The sequence below is a fragment of the Ursus maritimus genome, unplaced genomic scaffold (genome assembly GCF_017311325.1).
Source record: "Ursus maritimus isolate PB19 unplaced genomic scaffold, ASM1731132v1 scaffold_34, whole genome shotgun sequence".
Taxonomy (NCBI): Eukaryota; Metazoa; Chordata; class Mammalia; order Carnivora; family Ursidae; genus Ursus; species Ursus maritimus.
This window is the reverse complement of record NW_024426008.1, coordinates 21,696,709-21,709,871: the sequence shown is the minus strand read 5'-3', so window position 1 is coordinate 21,709,871 and position 13,163 is coordinate 21,696,709. Positions and strand designations below refer to the sequence as shown.

General features: G+C 37.7%; 1 protein-coding gene across 6 annotated transcripts in view; it reads left to right on the top strand.

The window, feature by feature from the left end:
* RFX3 (regulatory factor X3) overlaps positions 1-13,163 on the top strand; it is a 285,719-nt gene that overhangs the window by 251,832 nt on the left and 20,724 nt on the right. For 5 of the 6 annotated variants that reach the window (XM_040620294.1, XM_040620295.1, XM_040620296.1 and 2 more), the window contains one exon: positions 7,681-7,834. The exons of the other annotated variant lie outside the window; for it this stretch is intronic. In XM_040620294.1, coding sequence (XP_040476228.1) covers positions 7,681-7,834 — 154 coding nt within the window. The remainder of the gene's footprint in view (positions 1-7,680; positions 7,835-13,163) is intronic. 6 annotated transcript variants of the gene reach the window in all.

Below are 13,163 nucleotides of genomic sequence, written 5' to 3'. Positions count from 1 at the left end.
AGAGATGTAGGTTTTCCCCGGATACGTGGGGAAGATTTGGAAAACATTGTCACAGTGTCTCAAAGAAGCCGCAACAGTCGGGGCAATACTAAGAATTCAGAATTTTAATTTGGGAACATTTCTTAAGAAGATTTCAGATATTTTCCCATTTGCCTGTGACTTGACTTTTTTTATTCAAACATTTTCTTCACAACGAGTCATACAGATGGTCTATGCATTTCATGAATGATGGACGAAACCACAGTTATACCAGCTGGTTTTCCCAAAACCTATACTGTCAGAAGCAGCGTGCATTCTCTGTATCAGAAAATGCAAGGTGTTTTTTTTTTCCTTCTAGTGCTTTCTTATGTTGTTATGTCAGACTTGCCCTTACTCCTTCCTGTGGGTTTTTTCTTCTATATTTAGTTGATATCGTTTTAGAAATATACCCCTGAAGCCTCCATCTCCACAGAGATCTGTTCAAGTATCTTGAAAGGAGAGAAAATTACTTGCTTGTATTTCTTGTTCTCTGCAGATACACGAACCTGGTAGATTATCACTTGCCTGCCCCCCGTCCTCTCTGAGTCGGGGATAATTGGCTTGTTATTATTAGACACTATTATGGTTATTACTTTCATTTCAAAAAGACTCAAAGGCAGATAGTTCAGGACCATAGAAGGGAAAGGCATATTCAAGACAGGTGCATACCTCCTGCTGGTACAAAAAGTCCAGAGCTTAGAAACGGAAGAGCCTTTAAAATCTGAACTGTTTCTTACTGAGGCGGAAGAACATATCGGGTAATGAAAACTGCATTCACAAACTATCAGAGAGGCAGAACTACAGAGGTTTTTTTGTTTTTGTTTTTTGTTTTTTTCACGGTCTGGCATTGTAATAAGAATTTGGTGGTCACATACACAGACCCTTCGTGTTCTGAAGCCAGGTGATCTCATGATTTCTAAAGTTCTGTGTATATATTTACGTGCACACAAAGAGAGAAATGGGCCGGCAGAGAATCATGGGCAGACACGCTCTGCTCCAAACGGGGGTCTCTCCCGGCTTGCTCTGGCTTTGAATGACTACCGTTGGCTCCCCGGGAGGTGGGAAAAAATATTACCACCTTTCTTGGGCAGAAATGGAGAAGTTATGTGGGCCATTTCTCAGCTTGCGTGTTTTGTGGTTAACAGAACAGAGCATTCCCCAGAGTCACTCTGAAGGTCATCCAAACATCCCATTTTTAAAGAACAAAATTTAGAGCTTTGATACAGTGACTTGAAAGGGGGTGCAGGGAACGTAGTTTTCCTACAACTGGACTATTTATGAATCTTCCAGAAAGTAATATTCTTTTGGAGTCAACTGTAAGCACTGTTTGAAAAGAGAGTTTGCATAGGGGTCACAGGTGTGACGCTTTCCCCTTTCTTCTTAGGAAGGGTGTGACCTATCCCCAAATACACAGAGAGGTGGACTGAGTATCATTTGTTAGGGTATATGTTTCAGCTTCCAGACCCTAGTGATGAAGATAAATACACAAAGGGGTCTCTTATCTGTTATAAAAGAATTAACTTGAGAACTCTGATTTTTAAAAGAAGTTGAATTTATGGTAACTTAGCAACATGAAATCCAGTGGAGTCTGTTTTGCAACATATCTTGCAGAAGTCTGAATCAGACAAAAAGTTTCCAATTAAACCGGTAATTGTATTATTTAATACTTGGCTTGTAGGGCAAAGGCCCAACATAGAGAAGATACCAAAGTAGACAGCATTAATCATGCAATTCAACTGATGCTTTTCTAAACATACGACAGTAATTTCATGGCATGCTTATCAGTATTTGATAAAAACAACCAGGGATTATAATGGAAGGTCAGCAGATTGGTTTGTTTTGTTTTCCAACAGATTTTGGTATTTCGTGTGTATTTTATGCTGAAATAAGGTGATTGCCTGTCTAAAAGTTTCCAAAACACTTAGGATAAAGTCCAAGGCCGTGTCATGGCCTACAAGACCCAACATGGACCAGCCAGTAGTGACCCCAGACCCACTGTGTGTTCTTCTCCTTGCTCACTGTCTCCCAGCCGCACGAGCCTCCCGGCTGTTCTTTGAACACATCAAGCATGGTTCTGCCTCAAAGTCTTTGCGTTTGCTCTCGCTTCTGCCTGGAAAGCTCCCGTGTTCACATGGCTCACTTCAATCCAGTTTCTACTCACTTCTGTCCCCTTTTCAGAAAGAATTTACCTGACAACCTAACTTAAATTGCCTGCCCCCCATCACTCTCTGACTGTTCTCCCTGATTTTTTTTTTTCCATAGGATTTATCACGACCTCACTTTATATCTACTTGTGGTTTTTTTTCTCAGCCGTTTCTCTTACTGGAGTGTGAGCTCTGTTGATACCAGAATTTCCTCTGACTTGTTCTAGAACAAGACCCTGGCACAGAGTAGGAATGCAATAAATCTCTATTGAGGGGATGAATGTAAATTCTCTTGGAGAAAAACAACGGGCTCTGTATATGTCTATAGTAATGTCAGAAAGCTACTCAATATGAATGCTTTCCTTAGTCATTAACATGATTTCAGGATTTTTCTATCTTAAGGGAAATATAAAGGCCTAAAACTTGAACTTAAAAATACATATGTTATATGTAATTCATCCTATATCTGTGATATTTGTCCCTGCAAAAATTTATTGACACGCAACTGACCCAGAATTGGTTTTTTATATTCATGATGTCATCTATTAAAATAAACATATTTTAGGGGTGCCTGGGTGGCTCAGTTGGTTAAGTGTCTACCTTCAGCTCAGGTCATGATCCCAGGGTCCTGGGATCGAGCACCCCATCTGCCTCCCTGCTCAGTGGGGAGTCAGTTGGCTTCTCCCTCTGCCCCTCCCCTCTGCTCTTCCTCTATCTTTGACTCTCTCTCTCTCTCAAATAAATAAATACAATCTTAAAAAAAAGAAATATAACAAATTTAAAAAAATAAAGTTAACATTTTTTAAGTGAAATCAGTATGTGCTCACTTTAGAAAATCTGTGAAATATTACAGATACCTAGGAAGGGCACCTGGCTGGCTCAGTTGATAAAGCCTGCGACTCTTGATCTGGGGGTGGTAAGTTCAAGCCCCATGTTGGGTGTAGAGATCACTTAAAAATAAAATCTTTTTTTTTATTTTATTATTTTTTAAAGATTTTATTCATTTATTTGAGAGAAAGAAAGAGAACATGAGTGAGGGGAGGGGCAGAGGGAGAGAATATCCAAGCAGACTCCCGTTGAGCATGGAGACCAACATGGGGCTCCGTCCCACAACCCGTGAGATCAGGACCTGAGCCGAAACTAAGAATCGGACGCTTAACCTACTGAACCACCCATGCTCCCCAAAACTAAAATCTTTAAAAAAAAATTAAAAAGAAATATACTTACATCATTCATAATTTTAATACCCGGGAATAACCACTGGTAAATTATTGGGGGTTTTTTAGTGTGATAGAATATCGGAATCCAGTTGTTACCATATCTGTATCTTTCCTGTGGCATTTTTCATTTAACGTTATAACTTAAGGATTTCTTGCCATTAAACATCTTCAGAAACATTACTTTTAATGTCCTCACAATATGCAATATTATGTGTATATCTCACATATTATTTACACATTACCTTTTCCCCTTATTCTTAAGTATTTAGGTGGTTTGGGGCATTGCAATACAATGATAAAAAAAATACTGTAATCTTTGCATGAAATTGTCCCTGTATCTTCAGACACATTCTGGTAAAAGTGTTTGAACTTTTTAAAGTGACTTACACTGTATTAATGAAGTGTGCTATCTCAGTGCTAATAAATTCCCATTTACTTAAGGGTAAGATTTAAAAAAAAAAAAACAACTCTAAAACAGTTGTTCTATTAAATAGACTCCTATATATTTTACTTCTTTAACTTGACATAATATCATAGACGCCTTTCTGTGTTACTACCTTTATGTCTGGTTTTCCTCGTTTCTTTAAGCTGCTGCATACCGTTCGTATATGAATGAGCCCGAACTTGCAGTTTGTTTAATCAACATCAACTGATGGATATTTGGTTTTCCCTCTTGGTTTCTCACTGGTATAAATAACTGATGGATATTTGGTTTTCCCTCTTGGTTTCTCACTGGTATAAATATTGCTAGAATTAAAGCTTATCTTTGTTCATTTGTGTAAATTTATGGAATTAAAATCGCTACATCAAAGGTTTTCTGCATTTTTAATTTTGATAAATAATTGCCAAATTTCCCTTCACAAAGCAGTTTCATGCATTTATACTCTTAGAAACAGTAAATGAGAGTTCTTTTCCCATCTTCCCTGTAACACTGGACCTCCTCCTCTCTTACAGTATGATAAATGATATATGGTGTTTTACTTTAACTTGCAATTTTTACAGTTTTGAAGATGACTCATATTTTTGGATGTTTGTTAGCCATTTGTCTTCTCTAGGATATATTATAAATATTTGCTGTCTTCATCAAGAGATGCATTTAGGAGCAAATATTCTGCTTCTGTCTGACTTGGTTTTTCAAAATTATTTACTTCATATGATCAAGTTTAGATGAGTATAGGTAAAAATATTATGCAACATTTTATTATTTTCATGTTGTATTTGCTTTTGCTCTTTTAAGTAGAGGTTTCTCTGCCTTTTAAGATTTTTCCATAGAAAAATAATTAATTTCAAATATATAGAATTTTATATTTGCTTATAGAATTTATATATAGAATTTTATATCTGTTTATAGAATTATAAAAAGAATTTTATATGTGTGGCGTATGAATGAAAGAATCTGTTTTTAAGTAGTTATAGAGTTCTGAACTTGAGGTATTCACTAAGGTGTCTGAGTCTAAGGAATTATTCACTAGAACTACTGTATATGATAATGAAGGTATTATTAATTCTAATATATGTAGTACTGTGGTAATGGATAATTTTTTAAATTCCAATGTAATTAACATACAGTGTTATGTTAATTTCAGGCGCACAATAATTCAATAATTCCATACATTACTCAGTGCTCATGATGAGTGTATGCTCCATCCCCATCACCTAGTTCACCCATCCCCCCCACTCACCTCCCCTCTAAAAAGCCATCAATTTGTTCTCTATAGTTCAGAGTCTGTTTTTTGGGTTGTCTCTTTGTTTTGTTTCTTAAATTCCATGTAGGAGTGAAATCATATGATGTCTGTCTTTCTCTGACTGGTATTTCACTTACCATTGTAGTCTTTAGATCATCCATGTCATCGCACATGGCAAGACGTCATCCTTTTCATGGCTGAGTAATAGTCCAATGTGTATATATACACCACATCTTCTTTATCCATTCATCTGTCGATGGATGGACACTCGGTGCTTCCATAATTGAGCTATTGTAAATAATGTTGTAATAAACATAAGGGGTGCGTCTATCTTTCCAAGTTAGTGTTTTCATATTCTTTGGGTAAATACCTAGAAGTGGGATTACCAGATCATCTGGTATTTCTATTTGTAGTTTTTTAAGGAACGTCCATACTGTTTTCCACAGTGGCTGCCCCAGTTTGCATTCCCACCAACAGTGCACGAGGGTTCCTTTTTCTCCATATCCTTGCCAACACTTGTTATTTCTTGTGTTTTGATTTTAGCCATTCTGACAGATGTGAGGTGGTATCTCATTGTGGGTTTGATTTTTATTTCCCTGATGAATGATGTTGAGCACCTTTTTTTGTCTGTTCACCATCTGGATGTCTTCTTTGGAGATATGTCTGTTTGTGTCTTCTTCCTATGTTTTAATCGGGTTGTGTGTGTGTGTGTGTGTGTGTATGTGTGTTGAAGTATATAAGTTCTTTATATATTTTGGGTACTTACCCTTTATCTAATATGTCATTTGCAAATATCTTCTCCCATTCAGTAGGTTGTCTTTTAGTTTTTTTTATTGTTTCCTTTGCTATGCAGAAGCTTTTTATTTTGATGTAGTCCCAATAGTTTATTTTTGCTTTTGTTTCCCTTGCCTCAGGAGATATATATAGAAAAATGTTGCTACGGCCAATGTCAAAGAAATTAGTAATGGGTAGTTTTTTCAAGATCTCATATACGTTATCTCATTTGACCCCCATACTAACCTTGAACCTTAAAATGTTGAATGGCATGCTTACAATTAAGGTCACATTGTGGTTAACATGAGTTTCTCTCACTCTAAACTCCTGCTTTTTCTTTTTCTTTTTAATAAATAAACCCACTAATGAGAGGTCCCCTGTCATCATCATATAATAACCTCCTGTTCTTGCTGCTATAACCAACTGAGAAAGAGCAGCTCATCTTCTCCAGTTCTGTATATTATAATTATAACCACTTATATTTAAGTAGTGGTCTGTTCATTCATAAGTTTATTTCACATCCTTGAAATAATCATGTAAGTTAGGTAAGACCAAAAATATAGCTTTTAAAAATTTTCACCCAAGAAGAAACACAATCTCAGGGAAATGATTTGTTCAAGTTGACAGTGATCTAGCAAAGAGCCGGAATCAGAATGTAGAGTTTAGAGCTTCAGATGCACCATGATCATCTGCCACTTGCCAAATTGAATGTATAGAATTTGATATATTAATAGCCTCTACATAAATAAAGTTGACAATGAAACAGAAAACAGAAGTGCAGTCTTTTTCCATCTGCCTGACATTTTACAATTCTTCATTGCAAAACAGGCTTTAGGAATATCAGCCTCTCCATTTGTGAGATCCTGTCTCTTCCACCTATCTGAGAATATAATGGCTGTTTTAGTTCTCCCAGGCCAAAAATCTCTAGAAAAAAACATGAAATGAGAGTGATAAGAAACACACACATATGCACACACATACCTGCACTCTGACTCTAAGTTAGAAACATTAAGGAGGTTTGAGGTACGTGGACAAGCTCCAAGACTGGCACATCTTCAGTGAGGACAACATTTTATTGAAGACTGCCTCCCATTTTAAATATAATAGAGTATATTGTTAGTATTCATATCATTCATATTTTGGTATCATAGTTTATAAATTCACATTTTTTCAAAGATATGCATTTCTTAATTAATTTTATTATACTCATTTCTAATGGAAAATCACTTTAATTTAAATGGACATCAGTAAGAAACTGGAATCACTTCACAAAGTTGCCTTCTAATAGAATTTGCAGGGATCCCTGTACATACTCACGTACATTCTCTATTGCCACATCTGGGAACATTACTTAGTAAGTTTTGTAATCTTTGTATGGCACAAATACCTATTTCTTCCAAAATGTACATCCAAGGTTATTGTCACTGGGAGGTGGTGACACATTGTTTACCCATCAATAAGATTTTCACTCTGAGTTGCTTTTCTTAGGGTGGTGATGAATTGCCAATCTTTCAAAAATCTTTTTTATGTAGTTCTGGTCCCATCTGTGAGAATAATAGAATGAGAAGACTCACCTATGACAATAAGATGGTTTTTCCCAGTGAAGACCTGTCTAGATCTGATCAGGATCTAGATCTGGTCACTAAGGGCTGTCACTGTACCATCCCGTTTAAATGAATTGAGCCGGCTGCTTTCAGTAATGAAATTGTTCCTTGGCAGGTTGTGTGGTTACACCAGCCTTTTAGACCCTCTGACTGAACCTCTTTTAGGAGGAAAAGCAGGTGGAACCCTCATCCTGGTCACTAACGTTGGCTGCATGTGTGTCTTCTCTCACAACAGCTCAATGGTTATTCGGGACTTGACCTTACGCAGTGCTGCTAGCTTCGGCTCCTTCCACCTGATCCGTCTACTCTACGATGAGTATATGTTCTACTTAGTAGAACATCGTGTTGCTCAGGCAACGGGAGAGACACCCATAGCAGTCATGGGCGAGGTAAGAGAGGCCAAACAGCCGGGGCTCACAGGCCTTTGAGCAAAGAACCTGAATTCCATTTTAATTTAAATATATGATTCACTGATTAAAGCAGTGGTTCTTAACCAATGAAGACCCTGAGGGGCTGTGGAATTACTGCAGGGGGTCCTTAAATCCCTCTGTTTACTTGTATTCTCTTAATTAAAAGATTCTAAAATTATAAATTGCACCATGTGAAAATTCATGGTATGTTTCAATATGTTATAAAGGTGCCTACTTGATAAAAAAAAAAAAGGTTGAGAATCACTGAACCGAAAAAACCCTTATTGAATGGAAAGTAAGAAAGACTGATGTTAATGATAAGGCAAAAGGCTGGGAATACAGAGGGGAGAGTTAAATATGTATTCTGTAGGCTCTTGTCCAAGTGCCCAGGAACAAAAGAAATGATTCTATTTCAAAAAGATAGTAACGATGATGTCAATAGCTAACGTTTCGGGGGCACTTACTATGTGCCAGGCACAGCTCGAAGTCCTTTCTATGTAACGAGGCACCGGATGCTTTTTGAGACAGGTACCACTCTGTCCTGTTTTACAGCTGAGTATCTGAGGTTGATGTAGGGAGCCAAGAACACTGATATGTTTATATATCATGGACATCAGATATAATGATAAATGTTTACGTAGCTCTGGGGAGTGGTGGAGACCTGTTTCAAATACTCAGACTCTGACTTTCAAATCAGGCTTCTTATTGCTGACGATACGAAGAAGAAAACATTCTCTTCAGAATTTTTAGATAGCAAATAAAACTGTCTTGTTTTCAACGTGTGTCAAAAAGCTAACGCTCTGACGTAAATTTACACAAGGCGTGGTTGATGTGATGAGGGATAGATGCAAACGCCCGGGTGAATCCCCACCAGCTCATTTTGTTGTGCTGCCCTGGGGAGGCCTTCAATCTTGCTAGATTATACCAAATCAGGCAATACTACAAATTACTCAGAGCAGTAAAGAAGACAGGTTCATTTTGAAGCTATGTGTATGTGCTTATTTAAATTTAAAAAGTCGAAGTAAATATATTAGATGCTTTTCCTAGTTTAATACATATGATAATAAAGGTATAAATTAAAAATATATTAAAATACCTCAAGGAGCTTTGTAAGTATTCTAATATAAATTAAATCCATGCCAAACTTCTTCAGTAGGTCTTTCCCTCTTCGTTAAAATCCCTTGCTGTGTGCTGATCTGTCTGTGTTTGTGTGATGTTCTTTACAGTGATTGTGCTTAAATCATGCCGGCCACATATATATTTGCCAACCACCTCGTATATCCTGGGACTTCTTTAACAGGATGGTGAACATTATGGTAACGGGGATTCTAATGAACACCACGAGGCTAATCCTGATGTATGGTCTTGGCTTCCCTCGCATCTCGAGGGAACAAAGGCAGTGGGCAGGAGCCGAGCACACAGTGTGAGGGCTCGGCAAGCGCCTTGCATGCTGGTTCGGGCAGTGCTGGCTCGCCAGGGTTCAGTCTCATATCGTCAGTACTGCCGACCAACCATCCCCATAGGCATTCTTTTGTTTTTGTATTTTTTTTTTTTACTTTATGTAAACAATGGGAATGAGTATGATACATTCCCCCACGAGGTAAAGATATGATAAGAATAAAATCTAGATCAGAAAGTAAGGTGTAAAATACCTTCTGTAAGATCAATGGTCTAAGCACACCTCTTGATTTCTTTGCTTACTCTCTCCTTACCCAATTTATAGGACAATCCTTTGAGCTGTCTCTACTCGCCCATTATTCAGCCCAGGCCAATCAAGCCTAATTTTATAGATTTGTTCTCCCCATACAACATTGATGGCCTCATATATCTGTTGGCTATTATAGACCTGGAGCTCATGGTCATATTATCGTATCTAAAATTTCTTGAGTCTGGGAAGAGGAAAAGGAAATTCAGGAAAACAGAAGGCTGTTTTCTCATGGGTCACTCCTGTGTTATTCTTCGCCTACCCAAGAAATCAGATTGGAGGTAAAAAAGGCTTTTGCGTGTTGAGGCTCAGTTGCCTTCGCCCCTTAGGTGATCCCCTCTTCCAAACACCAAGTCCAGAAGTGCCCGTGTACGTGGTGGGGGCGACAGCGCAGGCCCAAATCCACTGAAATCCATAAAAGTTACCATTACCCTCAGTTGGAGCAGTTGGTGTTCAGTCATCAGTAACAATAGCAAACAAACACAACGATAGTTCTCACTCTTTATTGAGAGCTTATTACATACATAATAAAATGACACTTCCGATCTGTGTACTAATGGCGCTGTCTCAGTAAAGGTACCACAATTCTCCGTGTTGATCGTGCTGGACAGCCGAGCATCATCTTTTACGTGTCTTTCTGTCTTGACCCTGATGTCCCCCCGGTTACTAAGTCTGCTCCTTCCCAAACCTCCCGGGGTGCAGTCAGTATCATCTTATGAAAGTGCAGAGTTGCTTGTGTTACCCCTACTTAAAACCCACCAGGGGTATTCTGTCCTGTTAGTGAAGGAACAAAATTCTTTCCTTGGTACATGAGGTCGTGCTCCATCTGGCCCTGCCCCTCAGGGTAACCTCAACCTCCCTCTTCCTATTCCATTCGCTGTGATCACAGTGGTCTTTTCTCTGTTCTTATTCCCCAAGCTTTATTCATTGGACCACTGTGTAAATGGTTGTTTCTAGCAAGAGCTTTCTGCCCAGCTCCCCTTGCTCATTCTAACTCCTACTTCACATCTTAAATAACAGTTCCTTACAGGGGCCCAGTTCCTCCAAACTACCTTAGATATAGCCCTGTTCTCTCTGATCTGTACTTTTACTCTTCATTCTAGAACCTGCACTAAACTAATCATGTGGTTCTTTGTGTGACTTGTGTAAGTAAAGATTTAACGCCCCGGAAATAGTAGAGGACTTCGAATCAGGAGAATTCAATTCTCCTGATAGTTCTGTCATTTATAGTGGTATAATCTTGGGCAAATCGTGTTCACTGATGTTGAGTCTCAGACTTAGCTCTGAAATTAATTTTTTCATTTATAGAACAGATACTTCTTACATACCTACCGTGGACCAGATGCTCTGATGATTACGTTATAGTGATGAACACAATGGATCTTGACCCCGCATTCAAGATACTTGCATTTTAGTAGGAAATTCATATGTACTAAATATTCACATAACTCTGGAGCTACAAAATCAGAGAAATAGGAATACTTGAAGCATGAGGCCTTCAGCTGGTCTGGGAGGGCCAGAATATTTGAAGTGAGATTGAAAGGGCAAAAGGAGTCGACTATGTGAAGTTAGTGAGAATTTGGGGCAAGGGGGGCACGGAGACATGCACACAGGTCCTACCTGCAATGCAAGGGGAAATTTCCGTGGAAAAGCTGAGGGTCAAGCACCAGAGAGACCAAATACACACCATCAACTTCAGTAGAATTGGATGAGGAAAGAAAGCCAAAAACTCGAAGCGAAGCCCACACTCACATACTGCTTATGTGCTGGGCACTGTTCGAAGTGCTTTATGTATATTAACTTAATAATTCATAACAACTGAATACTATTACCTCTGTATAAAATAATATATATTTTACAGATGATGACATGAGACACAGAGCCATCAAGTAGCTCGCTTAGGTCACACAACTACTAAAGTTGTGAAATCAGGCTCCAAAACCAAGGAGACTGGCCCCAAAATTCTTGCTGTTAATCCGCCATGTTTATCACCTGCTGCAGGATGGGGGGATGGGAGCAAGAACTGCTGGGAAGTCAGACACAAACTTGGCCAGACCTTGGTTTTGCCTTATGGACGCTTTATTTGGGAGAGGTGACAGACAGCCAACTAGATCCAGAAGCAAAGGGAAAGGTTTTCCTTTTAAAGTGACTTAGGGATGGTTAGTGTATCTTCATTAATGAGAAATCAACAAATAAATTTAATTTTAAAATTGTTTACATTATTTGAGCCGGCAGGAGAGACCAATCCATGTTTTACATATAAACACGGTATACAAGTGTACAAAACTACTATATTTGCATTCCCTGTTACACTGCCATTATCAGTTATTGGCATGAAGACCGCCATGTAACAGCGCCCTCAAAAGACACAGGGACAGCATCCCACCCCGACACGTTTTCTTCTAAATGTCAGTCTTCTGCCGCAGCGATGCTCACTAGTAAGTTATTTAAAGCACGTGCAGTTCCAGAGTTTCGTGATTATATTTTTTGCCTGGATGATAAAAAGGAAACAGAATTTATTTGCTGCTAAAATTATGTAATTTTTTTAACTTTAATATTATAAATACACCCAGAGACTCTCTGGGAGTGGTGAAATTTTAAGAGCAGGAATCAAATAAACAAGTTGCATCTGTTTGCACACCTGTTAAATGAAAATTTTTTAAAATCAGGGCTTTCTGTGCAGCCCTGACATGAAAAATTGAGCAGGAAACTATCCTATTATTTGAATTTTATAACTGTTTGGAATCTCTTTGGACGTTTATTTCCTTAAAATATACATAGTCCACCAATATATTCACTGAGTTTATAAATTCTGATTGCTTCATAAAATGATTTTCTGCAATAAATATTTTTGTGTTTAACTCACTAAATATATTTAAATTCTGTCATAATTTAATTATACTTATTTAATATTACATCTAAGCCATCTATGTAACCAATTTTTCGAAATAAAAAATAGGAACCGAAAGATGCTTCAGTTGTTCAAATATGAATATCAGTATAAAAAAGGATGATATTTTAGTCATATTTTTTAGGGGAAAAAAATGGAAGAACCCTTAAGAATATACCATCAAAGGAAAAATGTCTTGAATTTATCAAAGTTGATGTACTCAAAGTAAAAGGGGGAAAAAAAAAAAGATCTTCAAAACCTTAAAAATTGGACCAGAGCAATAATAATTCAAAAGGCAAGCTTTTAGGATAAAAGTTGAGTGAAAAGGTGCCATTTGGTAGAAGTATAATCATGGTAAATAAGCATGGATTCTTAAGGTAAAATCAAACTAATGAAAAATATATTTCAGTGAGTACTACTCTAGTTCAACTAGGGAATACGCTGAAAATGGACCAGTGGAATAATAGATTTGTTATAGGATATTTTAAAACGAATGAATCGTATCTCAAGTTAAAATCATCTGCAGGAAAAAGCCATCTTAGAACAGCAGTGGCTTAGAAAACGAATCCTGGTTGAGAGTTAAACCGTTTATGGTTACAATAAAGCTTATTAATATTTCCTGATACTTTTCAAATTAACGAACATTGAGGAATTGCCTTGTGACAGCCACAATGCTAGGTGTTTTGCATTCTTATTTCATATTCACTAAAACC